The 21,871-nt window shown below is 59.7% G+C and overlaps 2 protein-coding genes across 15 annotated transcripts in view; one reads left to right on the top strand and one right to left on the bottom strand.

Annotated features, from left to right (window-relative positions):
* The first annotated feature begins 796 nt into the window (after nt 1-796).
* On the top strand, nt 797-7,421 carry ALG3 (ALG3 alpha-1,3- mannosyltransferase). Its single transcript, XM_045029984.1, has 9 exons — nt 797-1,048; nt 1,854-1,953; nt 2,171-2,318; nt 2,800-2,960; nt 4,202-4,322; nt 5,035-5,240; nt 5,620-5,696; nt 6,027-6,171; nt 6,968-7,421. Exons 1-9 carry the CDS (start codon nt 856-858, stop codon nt 7,155-7,157), a joined length of 1,341 nt encoding a protein of 446 aa, XP_044885919.1. The 5' UTR covers nt 797-855; the 3' UTR covers nt 7,158-7,421.
* An 873-nt stretch (nt 7,422-8,294) lies between these two features.
* Nucleotides 8,295-21,871, bottom strand: part of VWA5B2 (von Willebrand factor A domain containing 5B2) — a 66,396-nt gene continuing 52,819 nt past the window's right edge. For 12 of the 14 annotated variants that reach the window (XM_045029967.1, XM_045029973.1, XM_045029974.1 and 9 more), the window contains 13 exons: nt 21,573-21,778; nt 19,736-19,850; nt 18,284-18,466; nt 17,894-18,092; nt 17,302-17,591; nt 13,823-14,048; nt 13,271-13,612; nt 13,054-13,191; nt 12,452-12,571; nt 11,813-11,890; nt 11,024-11,093; nt 10,376-10,484; nt 8,295-8,948 (listed from right to left, as the gene is read on the bottom strand). In XM_045029967.1, the coding sequence (XP_044885902.1) occupies nt 8,295-8,948; nt 10,376-10,484; nt 11,024-11,093; nt 11,813-11,890; nt 12,452-12,571; nt 13,054-13,191; nt 13,271-13,612; nt 13,823-14,048; nt 17,302-17,591; nt 17,894-18,092; nt 18,284-18,466; nt 19,736-19,850; nt 21,573-21,778 (2,730 nt within the window). The remainder of the gene's footprint in view (nt 8,949-10,375; nt 10,485-11,023; nt 11,094-11,812; nt 11,891-12,451; nt 12,572-13,053; nt 13,192-13,270; nt 13,613-13,822; nt 14,049-17,301; nt 17,592-17,893; nt 18,093-18,283; nt 18,467-19,735; nt 19,851-21,572; nt 21,779-21,871) is intronic. The other 2 variants (XM_045029979.1, XM_045029977.1) reach the window with 1 other exon arrangement.

Raw genomic sequence — 21,871 nt, forward strand, 5'->3', positions numbered from 1 at the left:
GTTTCCCCACAAACCACGTGGAACTTCCGGGCCGGGTTTGGTGCAACGCCGAAAACATTCCGTCCGGAAATGACCCCCACCCCCCCAGTGGGCAGGACAGAACTCCGTGTGCCGGCTCCCAGGGGATGGAAGGAGGAGGAGGAGCTGTTTCTCCATGGGGACCCCCTCCAGACCCTCCCTCCTTGCTGCCCCCCCGTTTCCTGTGTCACCATCCCCGGCCCCTCTGTCACCCCCCTGCACTACTTAGCCCACCCCCTGACGCCGGGGTCAGGGCAGGGTCACTGATTAATCAGGATGGTAACAGGATCCCAGCCCAGATCCTCGGGGTCGGGGATGGGGCAGGACACCTGTTGATACAGCGACCCCCCTCACACCGCAGTGAAATGCAGCTGCCTCTGGGTGGAGGTGCATCAGCTGCCCCCCCTCCCCGCACACACACACACCCTGCCAAGCAGGGCTGTAAGGGAAGAGGATGATTCCTGTGTTGCCAACACCAGCCACAGCTTGGTCGGGACATTTAAAAATGTGGCAACTGAGCAAACAGCTGAGCCAGCCCCAGTGCTCTCACCAGCAGACCACGCTGCCCCCCATAGCCTGGAACAGCCCGGAGCCACCCTGGCCGGACCCTGCCAGCTTTGCTTGTCTCTGGCCAGGCCCAAGCAGCACGTGGCTGGGCCCAGGGCAAGCTCCTGACACGGCCCCATCCCAGCCCGGCAGACAGATCCCGCCCCGCCCGGGGGACCGGCCGGGGACCGGCCTCCCTGGGAGGGCTGCGTGTTTCCTCCCGGAGTGGGGGAGCCCTTAGCCGGTGGCACGGGCCCGGGAGTTGGCAGCCTGGCCCGGGCAGGGCGGACGATGGCTCCCGCTCCCGGCTCAGGGCTCCGGCGCAGAGGGGCGGCGGGGCCGGGCTCGCTGCGCCAGGGCCTGCGCCGAGCCTGGCAGGAGAAGCACCGGGTGCTCTGGGCGCCCCAGTACACGGGGCTGGTGGCCGCCTGGCTCTGCCTGGCGGAGGTGGGGGTCACGCACTGGGTCATACACAGGGTGGCATGTGAGTGGCCTGGCGCGGGTCCTGCGGGGCGGTGGGGGAGCTGGGCCGCCCCGGCCCGGCCCGGGACAGGCCCCGAACCTGGGACCCGGGACCAAGGCTGCGGGTCGGGAGTGAGGGGCACCAGCAGAGCCCTGCGTGGGGAGCCCAGGGCTGGGATAGTGGGGGGGGGTCGGGGCTGGGGGGCACCAGCAGAGCTGTGGGGGGGAGCCCAGGGCTGGGATAGTGGGGGGGGTCGGGGCTGAGGGGCACCAGCAGAGCCCTGCGTGGGGAGCCCAGGGCTGGGATAGTGGGGGGGGCTGAGGGGCACTGGCAGAGCTGTGGGGGGGACGACCCAGGGCTGGGATCGCAGGGGGCTGCGGGTCGGGAGTGAGGGGCACCGGCAGAGCTGGGGGGTGGGACCCTTGAGGCTGCTGTGGGCTAGTTTTTCACTGTTGTGTCAAATTCAAGCTTCAGGCCCTCAGTGTCCCGCCCCAGCTCCTCTCACTCGCTCTCCCCTTCTTTCCCAGCTGTCTCTCTCCCCATTCGCCCCTTCACTGTTAATTCACCGGAACAGGCTCCTGCCCAGCTCCCCACCGGGCCCTCCCTGTGATGGCTCCTTACTTAACCCTGTAGGGCCTGTCTCCAGCTCTCTGCCTGGGCTGCTCCTCTGGTGTTACCTAGTTGGGAAGTCCCGTGGGGCAAGGACCCGGCTTGGTGTCTGTCTCCCACCCTGTAGGGCTGGGGAATGATCACGTTTTCCCAGTCCGCTCCTAGCACTTGTCTGTGGTGAGCCGCTGCTGAGCGTGAGCCGCGCGCTTTCCCCCAGACACAGAGATTGACTGGAAAGCCTACATGGATGAGGTGGAGGGAGTCGTGAACGGGACCTTCGACTACACCCAGCTGAAGGGCGATACCGGGCCCCTGGTGTGAGTACAGGAAGGGGTGGGAGGGAGCTGGGGACTTGGGGGACCAATCCTGGGGGCCAGGACTTCCTGCTGGCTAAGGAAGGGACGTGTGTGTTTCAGAGGTGGATAGGGCCAGACTCTTTAGGAAGGGGGCCCTTGGGAGGGAGCTGTCCATTGGCCAGGCCCCCTTCCCTCCTGCCCTGGCCCAGGCCCCTCACTCCCGTCTCTCTCTCTGTAGTTACCCTGCCGGGTTTGTGTACATCTTCCTGGGTCTCTACTACATCACCAGCCGCGGCACAAACATCCGTCTGGCGCAGTATCTCTTTGGCGCGCTCTATCTCGTGACGCTGCTGCTCGTCTTCCGCATCTACAGCCGGACCAGGAAGGTGAGACGCCACCTGCAGCCACCCGGCCAGGGCCAAAGCCACATGGGGGCTCAAGGGAGCCAATCACAGCTCCAGCCTCTGAGCACATCCGCGCTGTGCAGAGCTTTGGCCTGTGTGCGGAGGGTCAGCAGGGGTTGGGGGCAAGACTGGAGTGGCAAAGGAGCGACGTGTCTGAGGAGAAGGGCATTGGCAGAGCTGGGAGGGCAGGTCTGGAATAGCAGGGGGCTGCGGGTCGGGACTGAGGGGCATTGGCAGAGGTGGGTGGAACCCAGGGAGCCCAGGGCTGGGATAGCAGGGGCTGCAGGTTGGGAGGGAGGGGCATTGGCAGAGATGGGGGGAGACCAGGGCTGTGATAGCAGGGGCTGAGGGTTGGGACTGAGGGGCATCGGCAGGGCTGGAATACCAGGAGGTGGTGGGTCAGGACTGATGAGTATCGGGGGGCTGGGACTGCAGTAATGGCCGCCTCTGTCTCTGCTCATAGGTTCCCCCCTATGTTTTCTTCTTCATGTGCTGCGCCTCCTACCGCATCCACTCCATCTACATCCTGCGCCTCTTTAACGACCCCGTTGCCATGGCCATCCTCTTCCTCGCGGTCAACCTCTTCCTGGAAGAGCGCTGGTCCTGGGGCTGCTGCTTCTTCAGGTGGGTCCCCCCTGCTCCCCCAAACCACAAGGCGGGAGCCTCTGCACCCCTTCCTTTGGCTGGGGAGCGTTGGATTCTTGTGGGTTGTGCTGGGTCAGGATTGACCCCTCCCTAGTCCAGGATACGAGGCCTCTGGGGCTGAGGAGCGCAGCAAGTCCACGCTGGGGGTGGTCACTGCTCCCAGGAGCTCCCGGTCACCGATAGAGCTCGGGGAAGGGGGATGAGCACAGGTAACTTCTGCTCAGATCAGCAGGATTGACTCCAGCAGCATGACAGAGGTGGGGCTCTAAGGGTCCATCTGCCCTGCAGCTAGATACCCAGGGCTGGCCCGAGTCCGCTGGCAGCGTGGAGGGGCCCTCGGGGGGACTGAGACATGGGTAGGGCAGGAATCGGCATTGGGAGCCTTAGCAGGGGAGGGGGAGGGGGCAACGCCAAGCAGACGAGGGAGGATGAGCAGGGACGGGCACTTCCCCAGAGCTTGGGTGGCTGTGATGTTGGAGGAGCCAGTGGAGGGATCCCCTACTGGGACTGACCCGATCAAACCCCTGGGCCAGGACGAGGCCTCTCGGGCAGCAGTGTGTGGGAGGGTGGTGGGGGCGTTTGGGAGGCCAGAGAGGAGGAGGCAGCGATGGCTCAGGCAGGACGTTTGGCCGTGGGGATGGAGAGGAAAGGACGGATTTTGGAGATGCTGAGCGTGGAGAAGCAGCAGGATTTGGAAACGGCCCAGATGCGTAAGCTATGGGCAAGGGAGGAATCGGACACAACGCCACATGCCCCTGACGGCGCCTGGCTGAGCCAGTCGAGCTGCGGTTGGGCCGGGTCCCCATGCCCCCAGTAGCACCTACCTGAGCCGCTCGGCCTGTGTTTCAGGAGACGCAGCATGTAACCCTTCAGCCCACGTGCTCTGACAGGCTCCCCTGGCTCCATTCCCCTCAGGATGGGCAGCTGCCTTTCTCCTCTCACTGTCCCGTCATTTCACCCAGGGCCCTCCCCCACCAGCCTCAGCACCGTCACCGCGCTGGAATAGGGTCCGTTAGGGCACTGGAGCTGCGGAACCTGCCTGGGGGGGGGGGCAGCCTGCAGGCAGGATCGGGGCCATTCTGCTCTGGGTCAGGGCCAGCGAGGGGGGGCAGCCTGCAGGCAGGATCGGGGCCATTCTGCTCTGGGTCAGGGCCAGCGATGGGGGGCAGCCTGCAGGCAGGGCCCTGGTGAGCCGCAGTGACTCTCTCTCCCCACCTCAGCCTGGCCGTGTCGGTGAAGATGAACGTCCTGCTCTTCGCTCCAGGGCTTCTCTTCCTGCTCCTCAGGCGCTTTGGCCTCCAGGGCACCATCCCCAAGCTCTCCATCTGCGCGCTGCTGCAGGTAACGGGGCCCAGCCCAGGCGAACGCTGGGGCCTGCACAGCTGGGGCCAGCTGCTTGGCCGGCCCGGTCCGTGGGTCTCTGCTGCCTCCTGCACGGACGCACCTGCCTCTGCCAGGCTGAGCCCGGCCCAGCACCCAGAGGTGCATGGGGGACGGGGCACATCAGGAAGGTGGATGAGGGGGCAGAGAGGGAGACTGGGGGAAAGACCGTCCCCACCCAGAGCCCCCTCACAAACTCGCACTTCGTATCCCCAGCCATTCAGTGTCCCCCGAGGCAGGGAGCCTGGGGGCCCAAAATCACACAGGACACGTCTGGAGCAACAGGCAGGAGAACGTTGTGGAAGCTTCTTCCCACACCTCTGCCAATGCCCCTCAACCCCGACCCCCAGCCCCCTGCTGCTCCGCTGCCCAGCTCTGCTGGTGCCCCTCAGGCTGCAGCCCCCTGCTATCCCAGCCCTGGGCTCTCCCCATCCAGCTCTGCTGGTGCCCCTCAGGCCGCAGCCCCCTGCTATCCCAGCCCCGGGCTCTCCCCATCCAGCTCTGCTGGTGCCCCTCAGGCCGCAGCCCCCTGCTATCCCAGCCCCGGGCTCTCCCCATCCAGCTCTGCTGGTGCCCATCAATCCCAACCCGCAGCACTTAGGGGCGTCCGGCGAGATACCTGGGAGGGTCCGGCTGAGGAGCTGCTCTCATGGTTCGGGGGTCTCACTTGCAGGTGGTCCTGGGGCTGCCCTTCCTGCTGGAGAACCCCGTTGGGTACGTGACCCGCTCTTTCGACCTGGGCCGCCAGTTCCTTTTCAAGTGGACGGTGAACTGGCGGTTCCTGCCGGAGGAGGTTTTCCAGCATCGGGCCTTCCACCTGGCGCTGCTCGCGGCCCACCTGGGCGCCCTGGGTCTCTTTGCGCTGCGCCGGTGGCACAGGTGAGACCCGGCATGGAACGGGGCGCCGGGTACAGAGCAGCGGATCCCTGAGGTTTCCCTGCAGGCCCTACATCACGAGGTGATTTGGAGAGGAGGCTGGGGCAGCCACCCGCAGGGATCCCTGCCTGGCCAGGCTACGGGGAACATAGCGTCAAAAAGCTTCCATTACACTGGGGCTATGGAGTCCTGGGTGCCGGGGGAGGGGAGAACTTTAGGGGGGCATTTTGGGGGCCTCCCCCATTCATTGCTGGGCCCCTGGCTCTGAAGCCATTGCTGGCTGTATTGTCTCGGAGGGGCCAGTTCAGGGCCGGGAGGGGTCTGTGGCCTCTGTGCCGAGGCTGGGCCTGAGGGGTCCTGAGCTTGTCCTTCTCCCCTGCAGGTCTGAGGGGAGTCTCCTGTCACTGCTGAAGGACCCAGCAGAGAGGAAGAGTCCGCCCCAGCCCCTGACGGCCAACCATATCCTTACGCTGGAGCTGGCGATGGAGGCTAGGGCCGGGCAGCCCTGGCCGGGCAGGGAGCGCCTGAAGGCCGTGGGCTTGAGGAGGCCTCGGTGCGAGCATCTCCGGGCTCCTGCCCGTGCGGCGCTGGGTAGACCCAGGCATCCTGGGGGCCTCCTGGGGGCTGTTTGGGAGCTTCCCCCACACTGGGTTAGGAGCGGGAAAGCAGCCACTCCCAATGCAGCCTTGTGGCTCTGGGATTTGGTCACATGCCTGGAGCCCCAGCCTGGGGTGGGAGCACAGTAGCCCTGGAGCCAGCAGCTCCGTAACCTCCTTAACGGCAGCGCACAGGTCGTCTTCGTTCTCTTCACCTCCAACTTCATCGGCGTTTGCTGCAGCCGGTCCCTGCACTACCAGTTCTACGTGTGGTATTTCCACACGCTGCCCTACCTGCTGTGGTGCACGCCCGCCGGGAAGCTCAGCCACCTGCTGAGGTACGTGCCTGGGAGGGGAGTGGGGCCGACCTCCCTTTATGCCTCGGTGTCCTGCCCCCAGCTCCTGGGAATCCCTCTTGCTGCTGGTGCTGCATGGGGCAGGCCCCGGCCTTCACTGGTGCCGTAAACCTGAGCAAATGAGGGGCTGTGTGGGTTCCTCCTGGGTAATTTTCCACAGGGCAACTCTGCTTGATTTGTCATCTCTGCTGAGGAAAGGGCCAGGGCCAGGGCCAAGGTCACAGGGGCTGCCGGCCAGGAGTGAGGGGTATTGGCCGATCCGTGTGACGGGGGGACCCTGGGGCTGGGATAGCAGGGGGCTGCGGGTCGGGAGTGAGGGGCACCGGCAGAGCTGTGGGTGGGGAGCCCAGGACTGGGCTAGCAGGGGGCTGCGGGTCGGGAGTGAGGGGCACCGGCAGCCCAGGACTGGGCTAGCAGGGGGCTGCGGGTCGGGAGTGAGGGGCACCGGCAGAGCTGTGGGTGGGGAGCCCAGGACTGGGCTAGCAGGGGGCTGCGGGTCGGGAGTGAGGGGCACCGGCAGAGCTGTGGGTGGGGAGCCCAGGACTGGGACAGCAGGGGGCTGAGGGTCGGGAGTGAGGGGCACCGGCAGAGCTGTGGGTGGGGAGCCCAGGACTGGGATAGCAGGGGGCTGCGGGTTGGGAGTGAGGGGCACTGGCAGATCCATGTGGCGGGGAGCCCCTCAGGGCTGGGATAGCGGGGTGAGGAGCTGAAGGGTGTTCTCTCTCCTGGGGGGCAGGGTCTGACTCCCCAGCACTGACCTAGTTCTCTCCCATTGTAGGGTTCTCATCCTGGGCCTCATCGAGCTCTCCTGGAACACGTACCCCTCCACGCTTTGCAGCTCAGCCTCCCTGCACCTCTGTCACGGGATCATCCTGCTGCAGCTCTGGTACGGCACCACTGCCCCCCTGGAGCCACAGGGCCCCCCCACTGCCCAGAAAACAACCCCCTCCCTGAAAAAGACAGAGTAAGACCGTGGGCAGCTGGACAATGGGACCTGCAGCCCCTCCCCGTGGGAGCTGGAACTGGATATTCTGCCTGGGTGGGACGATGCCCCAGGCTGGTAGCTCTGGCTGCTGAATTTCCAGGCTGTTCCGCAGGTGCCACTCAGCTGCTGGCACTGCCTGTCCTACCTAGCGGCTGAGTGGAGCAGGCCCCCCCGGGACACCTGTTACATGGGATTTCCTCAATAAACGTGGCAACGCCCCCGTGGGCGCTCCTGCTCCTGGCCTGCAGTGATCTGTCTGGCCCCTGCTGCTGCTGGGCCGGGGGCACCATTTCACAGGATGAAGCAGCTGCCCTGCTTTTGGGGGGGGAGTGGGGTGTAACGACTGGAGCAGTGGCCTGGGATCCAGGACTCCTGGGTTCCATTCTCAGCCCTGGCAGGGAGTGTGGTTAGTGCTGGGTGGCAGAGGGCAGCCCTGGCAGGGAGGACTCCTGGCTTCTATTTGCTCCCAGGGGCAAGTGCCTGAGGGGTACCTGCAAAGACACCCATTTCAGGGACCAATGTGGCTGACCCTCGATGTGCTTAAAACTCGGTTAGTCTTAGAGTTGCTGGGACCACGCGTGGGGATGAGCATCGCCCCCCGGCCTGTGCTCCAGCCCTGCTCCATCCCGTGCTCCAGCCCTGCTCCGGCCCGTGCTCCAGCCCTGCTCCGGCCCATTGACCCTACACCATGGAATCCTTTGGGAACCTGGTCCCCTCGCAGCCTCAAGTTGCTTTCACAGAGCAAAAGGGCCTTTCGCCTCCTCTGTTTGTTACCCCCATTCTGAAGATGGGGAAAGGGGACTGCCCCACCCACTGGGGGTGCAGTGTGCTGGGGCCTGGGCCGACGTGAGCTGCCTGCACCTCACTTGCTTCCAAACCCTTCTGCTGCTGGTTGGCTACCCCAGCCCCCCAGCAGGAGGCCGAGTGATGGGTGCCCGGGCCCAGGAGCAGAACTGATGGGGGGAGGGAGCTGGCTGCCGGAGCAGGTGGGGCCTGGCCTGGCCATCTCAGAGGGAAGCCCCCCGGGGGCAGCTCAGGAGGGGAAGGAGCTGTGGGCACAGCGGGTCTGAACCAAACCTCTTTATTGGCACCACGTGGAGCCCTGGCCCTGCCCCTCCCCTCACATGTTGCTGGGGTTGTAGCACAGCATGTTCAGCTTGATGTTCTCGTCCCAGTGGCGCAGCAGCAGGAAGAGGTGGCGCGCGGCCCCTTTCAGGGAGCCCACATCCACGCCCTCCGGCAGCTGCTGGGCCCGGAGCCAGGCGTCTGCCTTGGCGGCCAGCAGCTCCCATTCCACAAAGAAGCCGGCGCAGCGGTGCTCGAGCCAGGCCAGCGCCACCGCCGTGGCCCAGCTGGCGCTCTCCAGGTCCCCCTCGTCGGCCTCCAGCCCCACCTCCTGCAGGCTGACGGCTTCGGAGGGGACGGGCGAGTGGTCGCAGGCGTCGGTCTCGGAGCCGCGCCCGCTGTCTGCCTGCGGCCAGATGGCGGTGCTTAGGACCTCAGAGCAGGTGCTGCGCGAATGGGGCGAGCCTGGTTCTGGCACCCCGTCCTGGCTGCCTCTGGCAGGCTCCACGCCCTGGCCGGCCACTTGCTTTTGGCCGTCAGGGCTGCCCTTGGCAACGAGTGCCCAGGGGGAGGTGCAGGAGCCAGGGCTGAGGCTGGCGCGATGCGAGGCGTACGGCGAGGCGCGGCGCAGACGGTCCAGCGGGATCTGCACCACTTCGGAGAAGCTTTCCGTCAGCTGGAAGGTGCCCTGGGCCTGCTGCAGCCGCACCTGGGGGGAAGGAGAGGGCGTCACAGCACGCTGGCCTTGGGGAGCATCTCACCTTCACCGTCTGTCACTCACACTGCATGGAGCCTAGGGTGTAGAGGAGGGGTCCTGCACTCACTCCAGAGGCCCGGAGGGTGGGGAGGGGGGTCTCCTGGCTGCAGCTGGGCAGTCTGAGAGGCAGCGTGTGCACCAGGCAGCCCTTTTGCTGATGCTGGCACTGTGCCAGCCATCCTGGCCAACGCAGCAGTGTTGGGGAAGCCCAGCACTGGGCCCAGGCTCGTGATGTACGAAGATAAGAACGGCCAGGCTGGGTCAGACCAATGGTCCATCCAGCCCAGTGTCCTGTGCCAGGTGCTTCAGAGGGAGTGAACAGAACAGGCGCTCGCTGAATCGTGCACTCCCAGCTCCAGGCAAACAGGCTGGGGACCCCCAGAGCAAGGGGTTGCATCCCTGCCCGTCCTGGCTAATGGCCATTGATGGACCCGTCCTCAGTGAACTCATCTAATTCGAACCCCATTATAGTTCTGGCCTCCACAACAGCCCTGGCACCAAGTTCCACAGGCTGACACTGCGTGGTGGGAAGAAATACTTCCTTCGGCTTGATTTAAACCTGTTAATTTCCTTGGGTATCCCCTGGTTCTTGTGTTATGTGAGGACGTAAATAACACGTCGTTGTTCACTGTCTCCACACCAGTCATGATTTTATAGACCTCAAGTCATGTCGTCTCTTTTCCAAGCTGAGAAGCCCCCGTCTTTTTAATCTCTGCTCATAGGGAAGCTGTTCCGAACCCTTAATCATTTTTGTTGCCCTTCTCTGCACCTTTTCCAATGCTAATATCACTCTGCTGAGATGGGGAGACCAGAGCTGCACGCAGGATTTGAGGTGTGGGTGCACCAGGGATTTATAGAGTGGCACTGTGATATTTTCAGTTTATTATCTATCCTTTGCCTAATGGTTCCTACCACTGTTAGCTTTTTAAACTGCCACTGCGCACTGAGCGGATGTTTTCAGAGCGCTGACGATGCTCCAAGTTCTCTTTCACGAGTGGTAACAGCTAACACCGATCTGTCCCCGTCACACGGACACTCTGGGTCTGAGCTGGGGTGGAGCAGGAGGGGAAGGCTGTGGCAGCAGCAGTTTCCCCTGTACAGCGCTGAGGCCTGTCATGGGGCGTGCACACAGCGTTGACGCCGTGCTTTGCAGCCTAACCTCTGGCAATACCACGCAGCAGTGGGGGCAGCTCTGCAGGAGGCCTGGCTCCCGTGAGACAGGAGTTGGGATTGGGACAGATCCTGGCCTTGTCATTACTAGTCTGCTCCATCAGGTAGGAGACCCAGGTTTGATCGCAGGTCCTGGGGTGGGCTGGGAGTGGAGTCCCCCAGGGGAGAAGCTGGGCTCAGCAGGGTGGGATGCAGTGCGGGGTCCTTACCAGTGGGAGGTAGTCATGGATGGCACTGTCCTTGGAGAGCTCGCTTTCTGGGGTCAGGCACTGTGGCCGCAGCGCTAGGCCGTGCCCCCTGATCCTGCTGAGACTGAACCTGCCAGGAGAAGAGACCCGTGAGCAGCATGGCCTGGATCCTGCCGGCGTTGGAAGAGCCGTGCTCATCCGCTCCTGCTGGGAGGAGGTGGCTGGAGCCGGACAGCCCAGGAGCCAGGAGGTCCATTGGGAGGGCTGTGAGCCCCCAGCACTGAGTGACCACACACCCAACACCCCTCCGTGGCACAGCAGCCCTGGCCAGGGGAGATTCCTCTCCAGCTCCTTCCTGCCGAAGAGGCGAGGTGACCAAGCTGCTGGGCGACGCTGGCCTCTCTCCAGGAGGCTGCTGGGCCCCAGGCCAATGCGCGCTGCAGTGCAGGGTGGGCTGGCAACAGCACGGGGAGAGATTAACCCCTGCTGTGCTGCAGGGTCAGGGCTCAAGCATTGGAGGTTTTGGGGGAGGGACCCTCAGTGAAGAAGTGGTGGGGTCTCTCCCTGACAGACTGGGGCCTTTCCTGCTGAATGCAGGGTCCCCTCTGCATGGAAGGAGCCCCCATCTAGCCCCCCCCCAACCCCAGAGAGTCAGTCTAGAAAACCTACCTGGAGCCAGCAAAGTTCTCCATGGATTTCTGGGATCCCACGGAGGTGGCAGAGGGACTGGCCACAGGACCTGGCATGAGGAGGGAAGGTCACTCCATAGGGCTGCACTCCCCAGGGCTCCCCTACTTTCTCCATCTCCACCACAATTGCCTGCTACCAGGGGACAGCTCCACCGAGGCCGCCAAAGCGTCCCATCCTGGGGGGGAAGGGCTCAGCCACGCTAGGAGGTAACCAGGCAGCTGGAGGGCCCCCAGCCTGTGCCCCACCTGAACATTACTCCCTCCCCTGCCAAGTGCAACATGGGGCAGGATGGGAAGTTTATGACCCCAGCAGGGGCTGCCTTCCAAACCCAGCGCTCCCCGGGGGTACTGCAGGCAGGTCAGGAGCGCGGGGAGGTCATGGCTCCCGCCCAAGGTTCTCCTACGCTCCCGGGAATGGGAGCCGCCCTCTCATCAGACCCTTCATCTCCACAAGAGAGCCAGGATCTCTGCGCTGGCTGGAGCAGCAAGGCTGGAGATCGGCCTGTTCCAGGAGCACAGACGAGGGCGATAACGTAACCACACAGGTTAGGGGAGGTCGCACCCCAACACAGGACTGAGGCTTGGACAGTAAAGCTGATGGGTGCATTACAATGAGATGATTCACGCTGAGGCTCCAGGCTTCCTGCCACCTGGTTGGCCCATCTCTCTCTCTAAGGTTTCCTATAGGGCCGAGCAGCGCAATGTCTAACCCTCAAAGCGCCTGCTTTCCCAGCTCCCCCAGCAGCTCGGGGCTGCGCGTGGGACTTACCATCGCGGCAGCTTTGCTTTTCCCAGGCGCCGGCAGCAGAGGAGACGCTGACGGGAGAAGCGGGTGTCTCGTCTCGCTCTGAAACAGAATCAAGAATTCAGAGACTACGCTGGGTGCTGGGACCTTCCAACTCCCCGCTGCAGCCTGCTGAGGACATGAACCCACAACCTCCCTAGTTCACACCGGCTCTAGCTCCGGCTTGGTCCCCATTGCAGCAGCAGTGGCCTGAGGTGCTGTCCCTGTCTCCATCTCCATTTGATGCACAGGCTGCGCCCACCCCCGAGATCCCAGCACCAGCACAGGGTTGCACTTGGAAGTGCCAGCTATGGGCTTCCAGGGAGCACCTCACCCCAGGGTCCTGTAAGCTGCCCTGGCTCCCAATTCAAGGTGCTGGGTGTGGACCAGAGAACCCCTGATGCTTTGATCCAGGCTACTCAGACTCTCCTAGTTTCCCATCCTGGGTGGCTGAGATCAGTGGCCCCTTGAGCTGACAGCCCTCTGACGTGAGCCTGCCATTGCCCTAGGAGCCTGGACAAGCCTCACCGGTTTGTGCAGTTCCTCCCCAAGGCGGTGTTGGGGTTTCCGGGGCGTGGGGCAGCGTGCCGGGGGCAGGTTATCGATGCAGGGCTGGGCTGGTACCTGCAGAGATGACAGCATCGTCCAGATCCTCTGAGTCCCGCCGTCGTCCCAGGCCCACTGAGTAACTGCGCTGGCGCCGGATCGCAGCCTGGGACCCTCGGGGATGGCTGGAAGGGCCCCCTGGAGGGAATCACACTCACCATCAGCTGGCAGCTGCACCGCAGAGCAGGGCTCAGAGCCTGCAGAGGGTCCCCAGGCGCCCCTGGCTACTGCTGCTTTGAGCCCCAGATGCTCAGGCCCACATCCTCTATGAAGTGCCTAACTCCCATTGATCTCAATACTTCTGAGGATCTGGGCCTCAATTCCTTTAATGCGTCCTCTCACTCTCTGGGCAGGTCTCTGGAGTCTAATCTAGCTCCGTCCTTGGCATAGCCAGCAGCCCTCCTGAAACATCTCTGCGCCTGGACCCCAGCCACACCTGGGTACACAGGTGTGTGCATGAGCATGTGCCGACAGGGAGACAAACGCAGACAGGCCCAGCCACGTGGACAGGCCCATGGATGGAGCCAGGCAGACCCACATGTGCATACAGAGTCCCATGGGTCCCTAGAGGTGAGCTGGGGGACCGGGGGGGGAGCTCAGTGCCATCCCGGGAGCCGTACCTGCATTGCGAACCTGAAGGGCCCTGGGCAGGGCCTCCTGGGTGGAGGAGTCCACAGGCACCACGCAGGTGTAGATGGAGGGCGTGTTGCAAGCCTTGCTGGACTGAATGGCCTTCAGGCGGAGCCTCCGGGAGAAACCTGAGAGTGAGTCACAGGGTGAGGCTGGGCGGGGAGGAGCCAACAGGATGCGGGGGCATGCAGGCAAGTGCGTACTCACTGTGCTCCAGCTCCGCTTCCCTCTGTGCCACATTCTCGTGGTCCCGGATGACGGAGCTGGCAGTCAGATGGTGCAGCAGTTTGTCCCAGGCCTTACACGGCTCTTGTGGCAGCTCCTCTTTGCCTTCCCCGTCCCTGGCTTGGAGCAGAGGCTCCAGGGTGGCTGTCACTTCCCAGGAGACGGGCTTCCCGGCACTGAGTGCATGGATCACCACCTGGCATCGCAGGGGCAGGCAGGCAGCCCCCTCACACTCACCGCGCTCAGCCGCTGGCGACGTGCTGAAGAGATACGGGGGCTCCACCAACATGTCCCAGTCCAGATGGGATGGCGAGAGCAAGTTACCTAGGAGACAGCAAGAGTGAGGTCTGGGGGCAGAGTGGGAGACAGCCCCTCCCCCCCCCGGGCTCGTACAGGGCACAGCAGTCCCTTGCTCCACCCTGGGGACGGGACTGCCCTGAGTCCCCTGCACCTTCCTGAGGGGGCTGCCCTGAGGCCCGAGCTAATTTGGGCTCCAGCCCCCCAGTGCCTCCCTCCTGCTATAACAACACTCACTGGAATCTGCCAGGCTCCTTCGCAGCCTCTGCAGCTCTGGCCCAATCTCATCCAGCTTCCCTTCCAGGGACTGGTTCCGCTTCTGGGACACCTTCTCCAGGGCCCTGCGCAGCCGATGGGCATCCAGCTCACCGTGCGGGGACGAAAAGCTGCGTCCAGATAAGGCAGCTCGTGCCAGGGCCTTCTTCCGCCGCGCCAGCTCCTCGGAGCTCAGTGCCACGCACGCCTGGGCAGGAGAGATGCAGGGGTCAGGCTGGGGAGCTGGGGCCCTGCTTTGGGCAGGTTTGCAGATGAGACCCCCCTGGGGGTTACTGCAGGGGATCAGCTGGGTCATCTCTCTACACAGGCCTAGCGCTGAGTCCACCCATCTCTCTGCAAGGACAGGTAAAGTGCTGGCTGGTGGGAGAGCTGCCCCCAAGGCTGGGGCAGTTGCAGTCCCAGCCAGACCAATGGAGCTCAGAGAGGGCTTTGAGGCAGCCCCAGTAGCTGGCATAGTCTGAAGTGGTCCCTCCCTCCCTCCCTCGGCTTCGCTGGAGTCGGACGTGCTCTGGCTGCTGGCAATGGTGGTGTCACAGCAGGGTCCAGGCTGGAGCTAGACCCTGTGTACAAACTGAAACACGAGATTTTTCAGGGCAGGTGCCCGTAACTCGTTTTAGAGCTGCAGTCCAAATATTCATTTCACCCTGGCTGTGCTCTGGACTAGAATATAAATACATCCATCAGTGAGAAAGATTGATCATTCCCTGTTATTTTGAGGGTGGTAGCTAAGCAAAGACTGCTGCATTCCCAAGTTGTTAGATAAAGCTGATGAGGAATTGTTGGTTTATTTGATATTAATCTGATGAGATTAATTTGATGATTTGATACTAACCCCTTTTATTGTAGTGTGATTTGGTTAACATTAAACCACGAGTATATTTCCAGTGAGGTTGTTGGGGGTTTTTTTGTTTTGTTTTTGTTTTTGTTAGTTTAGTTACTAAATAATATAAAACTCTGAAAACCAGACACTTTTCTCCCAGATGTCAGAGCCCAGAACTGTAGGACCCGGGGACAGAAGCCAGAGATAACTCAATAAGCCACCTAGTGGTGACCCATATGACCTGCCTCCTGCAGTCCTCACACTGGGGCTTCCCTGGATGGGCCCTTTTAGAAAGAAATATTAAATCTGTTGAAGCAGCAAAGAATCCTGTGGCAGCTTACCCACTTCGTCGGATGCAAGACCCACCCACGAAAGCTCATGCTCCCAAATGTCTGTTAGTCTATAAGGTGCCACAGGATTCTTTGCTGCTTTTACAGATCCAGACTAACACGGCTACCCCTCTGATACTTAAATCTGTTGAATGGCTTGAGATGCTGATTCCTTTTAAAATCTTGGGTTTTGTAAAGTTCAGTCTTTGCTCCAGAGAGCTGGTGGCCAGAAAAGCAGAAACAAGGTTTTTGGGGAAAAACAGAAGTGACAGCCAAGGACTGTTGTGAAACTCTGCTTGCTCAGCAGAGCGGAACTACCCCGTGCAGTTACCCGGGAGGGTTTATGTAAGCTGGAGGCAGCGTTTAATATTCACATTGGCTGGGCTGTAGAGGGGATGGTTCTGAAAGATGGATTATATTTTCTTTCCTATTCTGCTTTTGAATGATCTAGAGGATTTACTCTGAAACCTAGAGGATTGAGTGGACAAGTCCCTAGTGTAACTGGCAGATCAGTATTTTAAGGGCCCATATATTTGGTTTGTTTCAGAGTCACCTTCTCAAATTAAAATAGATTTGAATAGTGTTATAATTTAAAACTGTCATGTACGTGTTTCTCGTTTCATCTCAGAAAAGCAATCACGGAGAATCATCGAGAGTCTGTCTCAAGGAGAAGATGTTGCCATCTTGCCTGTTATCAGGAAGCGGTCATCATCCCATGGAGTCAACAAAAAATTGCTTTAAAGTCCACTTTAAGATGCTGGAGACTGTAGCCCAGTGTTTTGACCCTTTCTCCAAAATAAACCAAAGTACAACACACACACCCAACACATGAACCAAAATAGATGCTTTAAATTTGACCCTCATGGTTCATTTTTATTAGCTGTCTTTTAATCATGAATGAGCCAGTATGTCATGGAAGGTGTGAGGATGTAGTTGTGTTTCACAGAAGAAATTAACTAGATGGATTTAATTTGACAAAGCAGGAGATCTGGGGATCTGTTTAGACTCTGAAAGCCAGAGCTCAGGCAGGGACTGAGAGGATGACAGCGGTGACAGTTAAAGGCAAAGAATTATAAACTAGGGGTGATGCACATGTAGGCTTTTCCATGGCTTGTGTATTTAAGATAATGTTTTGCAAGACCAGCCCTAGAGCCCCGTATGAGGTAACAGGGACCTTTTGCACTGCTCTGGGTGGACCCAGCTCTCAAGCAGTATCATCTTGAGATGACGCCTGCCACATTAAAGCATGGAATGTGATACAGAGGTCAGCAGTCATCAGCCAAACTGAGGCAGTGACACCCATCAACATTCAGTACTAGGTCCCACAGCTGGCAGGAGACAGTCGATTTGGGGAGGTAGCCATATGTGTTGAGGACAGGAGAGATTCACTTGGGATGGAGATAGATAATGCACTGTAATTCTGGGGCTGAAAGTTGAACAAGGACTGCTCGCTTCCTCAGTGATTACATCAAGCTGATGAGAAACTAGTGGTGTATTTGGTATTCCTTCATTTGATAAGAAGATTAAATAGATGGTTTGAGAATAGGCCACTTTATTTTAATTTTGTTTCATGTTAAATTAAGACTAATTTTAAGTGATTTTAATTGTATTGGGGTTTTTAATTAATTAATTAAATTTTAAATTCTACCTGGCTGGGAAATTGTGCCCATCAGATGTTCTTTCTCCAGCTGTCAGGGCCTAGAACGGCGAGAACCCGGGGGGCAGATAACAGACTTAGCTCAACACATGATCTGGCAGTGGTCTATAGAACCCATCCTGACAGTCGTCACACCACACTCGTGTTACATGTTACTCTGCTTTCTGGCAATCGGGCTGACTGGGGTGTACCACTACCCTGTATCCATCCCCGGCTAACCCTGGAGGAGCACTCACCTGTGCCATTCACCAATCAGCAAATCACTCCTCCAGCCCCATTTCTTCCCCCCTGGGCAGCACTAATATGACCCAGGCATTCAAAGCTGTCCAATCCCTACCGGGAATGAAATGTCATTGCGGGGCACTAACCAGCTCAGCCCTTCTAGGGGATCTCTCTAAGGCCTGCCTGCACTCCAGGGAACACAGGATCCAACATGGAGGAACCGGGGGACTGCCTCGGTCACCATGATAGAGGATTCTGTCTCCACTGGGGACTGAGCAGGAGATTTAGAAGAAATTCACACCCATTTGTGGGCGGGGGCAGGTACATGAGGCAAGAGGAGATGGACCACCCCAGCCTTCTCTACTCATGGCAGTCCCAGCCGTGGCCAGCCAGGGGCTCGGCCACACCTCACCTTGGTGGCAGCAGTCAGCCCAGCCTGCGGGAGTGGAGCAGATTTGGTGGAGGAGTCGCACAGAGAAACGCTCTTCTGTCCCTGCTGAGAGTTGGCTTCAAGAGTGCAGGCCAGCGAGCCACTCTCAGGAGCTATGTCCCTGGAGCCAGTGGACTCGCTGCTGGTGGAGCCGTGGGAGAGTAAGCCCTGGCTCCGGTCGGTGCTGATGGAGCAGTGAGTGAGGACATACTGCTCCTGGATGTAGGAGGCCTGGTAAATCCTCTTCCAGATGTCAGAAACAGGATCCACACCTGCCAAGGAGAGAGACAAGCAGCAACCCTACTCTACTGGGGAAAGAGACGCTCCCCCTCACCCCAGCCCTCTGACCCTGCCTGGCAGGGACTCATCCTTTGGCCAGCTGTCTCCAGACAAGAGGGGTGGGTGCTGCGAAGCCTCGAAGGCTGAGAGCAGGCAGTAAGAGACCAGCCGGGTCAGGGGTCAGCATCCTGCCTCTGCAGCTCCTCTGTGGATGAACATCTCTCTCACTGGCCAAGTTCCCCAGGTGCAGCCAGCCCCACTCCCACACCAAGTGCTCACTCGCTGCTCCACTCACTCTTCTCAGACTCCTCGACGCCCCCGGCGGAAAACTCCAGGGAAATCTCACGGGAAATCTCCTGCAGGGCTTGACTGATGTCCTGGCTCTCCTCAGCTGGGTGCGGGTGAGCCACATCTGGGCTAAATGCCTCATCCTGGGACTGGAATGCTGACCCCACAGAGCCCCGCGAAAGGCTCCTACACACCCGTTCTCTGCCCTGGCAAAACAAGAGGACAAGGTAGTTGCCACAGCCACAGAGAGAGGCCCTCCTGTTGGCATCAGATCATGAGAGGGGAAGAAATACACCAGGGCGCAGCCATCCAGGGCTCCAGCAGCTATTGTCCAATCCCCACCGGTGAGCACGGCCCGGTGGAAGAGCCCCACCCCCACTACACAGAGGGTTCTTACTGTCTTCTTGTCCCGGAAGCTGGCGATGTTGTAGAGGGTGCAATAGCTGATGAGCCGGTCTCCTGGGTACAAGGCTGCGATTTCATTGGGCGACAGCAGAGCCTCCATGGTGTCAGGCACATACCAGTCTATGGTGATGTCGCTCACGGCAGGCTCAATTGCCTTCTTCAGAGACTTTATCAGCTGAGGAGGGGGCAGAAACCAGACCCATCAGCCCTCAGAGCTCTCAGCCTCCCCATCTATATGTTCCACTGCCACACGCACTCGGGGGGGCGCCAACCCTTTGAATTACCAACCAGCTGTTGGCCCCGAGAAGCAGATGACGGACACTGAGCGCTGAGCCACCCAGAGCACGGAGCACAGACTGGGCCTCCCAGACACTGCAAGTGGCTCTGGGTCACAAGATGGCACAGAAACACTGACAGCAGGACCCAAGCTAGAGTAGGGGATGCGGGTAGATCTGGGGCTACAGGGGCCCTGTTAAATGCTGGTGGCCAATGCCTTGCTGAACACTGGCACAGAGCTGGCTCGGTGGGTCCTAGGGGAGTGAGTACACAAGCAAAGCCTGATCTGGGCACTAAAACATCTTTCAAAGTCATTCAGGGGGGAGGCACCTTAATTCTTCTCCCCCTACACTTACCCCCTCAGAGCTCCCATTGCACTAAGTTCCCTCCCACTGACGGGAGATGGATGCAGCTCTCTCCAGAGCCCAGGACACCACTCTGAGCACCAGCCTAGGTACCCAGGGGCCTCAAAAGCAAACACGAGGCCCTTCACCCCCAGGGCCTAAGTGACAAAGAGCGGGGGAATGGTGGGAGGGACAGGTGGGACTCGGGAGAGCTGGGTTTGACTTTTGGCTCTGCCACTCATTCTGCGTGATCTTGGGCAAGTCACCCAGGCCCAGATCCTCAGATCCTCGGAGCCTTGATTTCAATGGAAGCTAGGAGCCTAAACTCCTTTGAGGATCTGGGCCCTAATCGCTCTCCCATCCGTATCACGAGTATACCACTACTTCCTTTGTCTGTTCAGGTTGTAAGCTGACTGGGGCAGGGACCATCTCTCAGTGTGTGTTTGCAGTTGATTAACCCAGCATCTTGGCCACTGGCCATTGCCCAGCACAACGGAACCCATCACAGCCAGGGCCACGTAGCCATGCTGCCAGATCAAAGTGGCGCGCTCTGTGTTGGAGACCCATGGTCCCTGCCATGAGCCACACAGCACATGCCACAAGCTGGGTGACATGCCAAGCCCCCTGGTCTGTCTGCAGGCTGCACCTGTGGGTGCCCTCTGTAGGCTGCCCTCTGCAACAGAAAGAGGGCAGCTGAGACCAGTGTCGTTCTATGCCCATTCGGTACGGTGGGTGAGCTTTAGGCATCCTTGGTTAATAGAGACCTCAGTGCTCTCACCCCCACAAGTGAGTCCAAAATCCTGGTGCAGAGGGAGGACAGTTACCTTGGGCTGCAGCCTCTCCTCAGGGCTCAGGAACTCAGCCCGACCTTTGCTCACCGTGGCCAGGCCTCTCAGGAGCCTCCGGCAGGCTCCGGAGCCCAGGCCAAAGCTGAAACACCTGCAGGGATAAGCAAAACTGCTTAAAAGCAACCTTGGGGCCTGCTCTGAGACCCACCGGCCTCGACGGGGATGGCTCCAGCCTGAAAGGAGGAGACACTGAGCCACCCCACTCGGGCTGGGATATTTGTAGGTTTTCTGGGACCAGGTCTGCACGGGGTCTCTGGCAGAGAAGGCTCCGAGACCCTTCGCTTGGGGTTTGAGGTTAGAGATGGTCGGAAATGTTCCATGGAAAGTTTTTTGAAAATGCCACTATTGTCAAAATCAAAACATTTAGAAATACAGGGTAAGCAGTGCTGGCGTAGCCGTCTTGGTCCCGGGATGACAGGATAAGGCGGGTGAGGTAATACCTTTGTAGAAACATGCCAAATTTAAAACAAAAACTCAAAACAAAGAACATTTTCAATTTTCATTTTGAAAATTCAAAATTTGGGGGCTTTATTTTTTATTTTAATTTATATATTTGTATTATTCTTTATATTATTTCATGACATGTCCATAGCAATAATGCACAATATGCACCTCTGCTATAGACCTGCCATACTACGACACAATAAAATAGTTATAATATTTTCTTATTGTTTTATTTTATGTTTACAATCATTAGAGGGCAGCTGCTACTTAGTACTGATTGAAACATCGCATCTTCTTTTCTAGATCTGAGTCTCCTGTTTGTGTTTTAATTAAACAGTCTGGCATGCTGGCATTTGAAGTAATGTAAAAATAATGAAAACGACATGAAGATTACAATTAAAAATCAAGGTAACATTTCAAAACCCCCAAACAAAAATTTGAAATTCTGGAACAAACAAACATTCTCCAGATCCAAAAGTTTTTCAGAAATTCTGTTTCGTGAGAAATTCATGAGAACAAAAACAAATTTCAAAATGTCAAAATTTTCTATGAAAAGGGAAATCTGAGGTGTGTGTGATGGGGGCCTGGAGTTATTCTCTCAGGAGTGAACTTTGGTTTAACCAGGAACAGGGCCATCCCTGGGGGGGGTGGGGCCTGCGACAATCCCCCCTCTGCCCCAGGCCCTGCCCCCACTCCACCCCTTCCCCCAACTTCCCATCCCACCTCTTCCCACCCCTGCCCCACCTCTTTCCGGCTTCCGCCCCCTCCCCAGAGCGATGCTGGGAGCCAGCGGGGAGGGCTGGGCTCGCTGCTGCCACTTCTCGCCGGTGAATGCGGGCCCGACCCCCGTTGCCGGTGCCAGGCCTCTCACTAACCCCGCAGGCCAGCCTGCCCCCCCAATCCCGCCCCCCCGAACCAGCCTACTGCCCCCCGCATGACACCCCCCCAGAGCCGTCCCTAGGGTATGGCGATTCAGGGCAGCCGCTGCGGGGGCCCCAACGAGCGGGCTCCAGGGCAGCCGTACCCTAGTGACGGCTCTGACCAGGGCCTAAATTCCAGTAAATATTTTCAGATCCATAGGGCTGAAGCTCCAAGCCATAGTGCACCATGTGGCCCTGCCCCCCAGCTTAAGCTCAGAGCCCTGGGGGGTTTCATAGGGAGCCCGGGGGGGAGGGGCATTGTGAGGGGCTCAGGGAAATACCCTATGAGAATTTAAGCCCTGGGTATAACAGTATTAACGCAGGGCCCTCTGCTCCCCTCTGGCACCAGGGGCTGCCGGCTAGTTCCCCATCCCCTCAGCAGGAAGATTCTTGCCCTGTCCCTCCCCTGGGTTTGTTCCCCTCCCCCCACACACACACACACTCGGTACCTGACGGTGCTGGCCTGCCTCCGAATCAGCTCCATGACCTCGCCCGCATTGCTGACGTTGGCATCCGTGAAGATGAAGAGCTGGCGCGGGTAACCGCGGTGCAGAGGCTGCCCCAGGATCCAGGTCAGAGCAGCCAGGAGGTTGGTCCCATGCATATCAGCCCGGAGCTTCTGTATGTGCTCACAGGCCAGCCTGAGGTTCTCCTGCTGACACAGACAGCGCGGATTACAGGGGCACCCCAAGCCCACAGAATCACCCCCAAATTCTCACTCTTCTCCCCTCTTGTCTACGATCCCACC

Source organism: Mauremys mutica, chromosome 9 (genome assembly GCF_020497125.1).
Source record: "Mauremys mutica isolate MM-2020 ecotype Southern chromosome 9, ASM2049712v1, whole genome shotgun sequence".
Lineage (NCBI taxonomy): Eukaryota > Metazoa > Chordata > Testudines > Geoemydidae > Mauremys > Mauremys mutica.

Excerpts from the sequence above, each read along its gene's own strand:
- ALG3 (XM_045029984.1), top strand. The coding sequence starts at position 856 with ATGGCTCCCGCTCCCGGCTCAGGGCTCCGGCGCAGAGGGGCGGCGGGG. Across the intron at positions 2,319-2,799 it reads TCTACAGCCGGACCAGGAAG|GTTCCCCCCTATGTTTTCTT; the intron begins GTGAGACGCCAC and ends CTCTGCTCATAG. Across the intron at positions 5,697-6,026 it reads CCAGCCCCTGACGGCCAACC|AGGTCGTCTTCGTTCTCTTC; the intron begins ATATCCTTACGC and ends ACGGCAGCGCAC.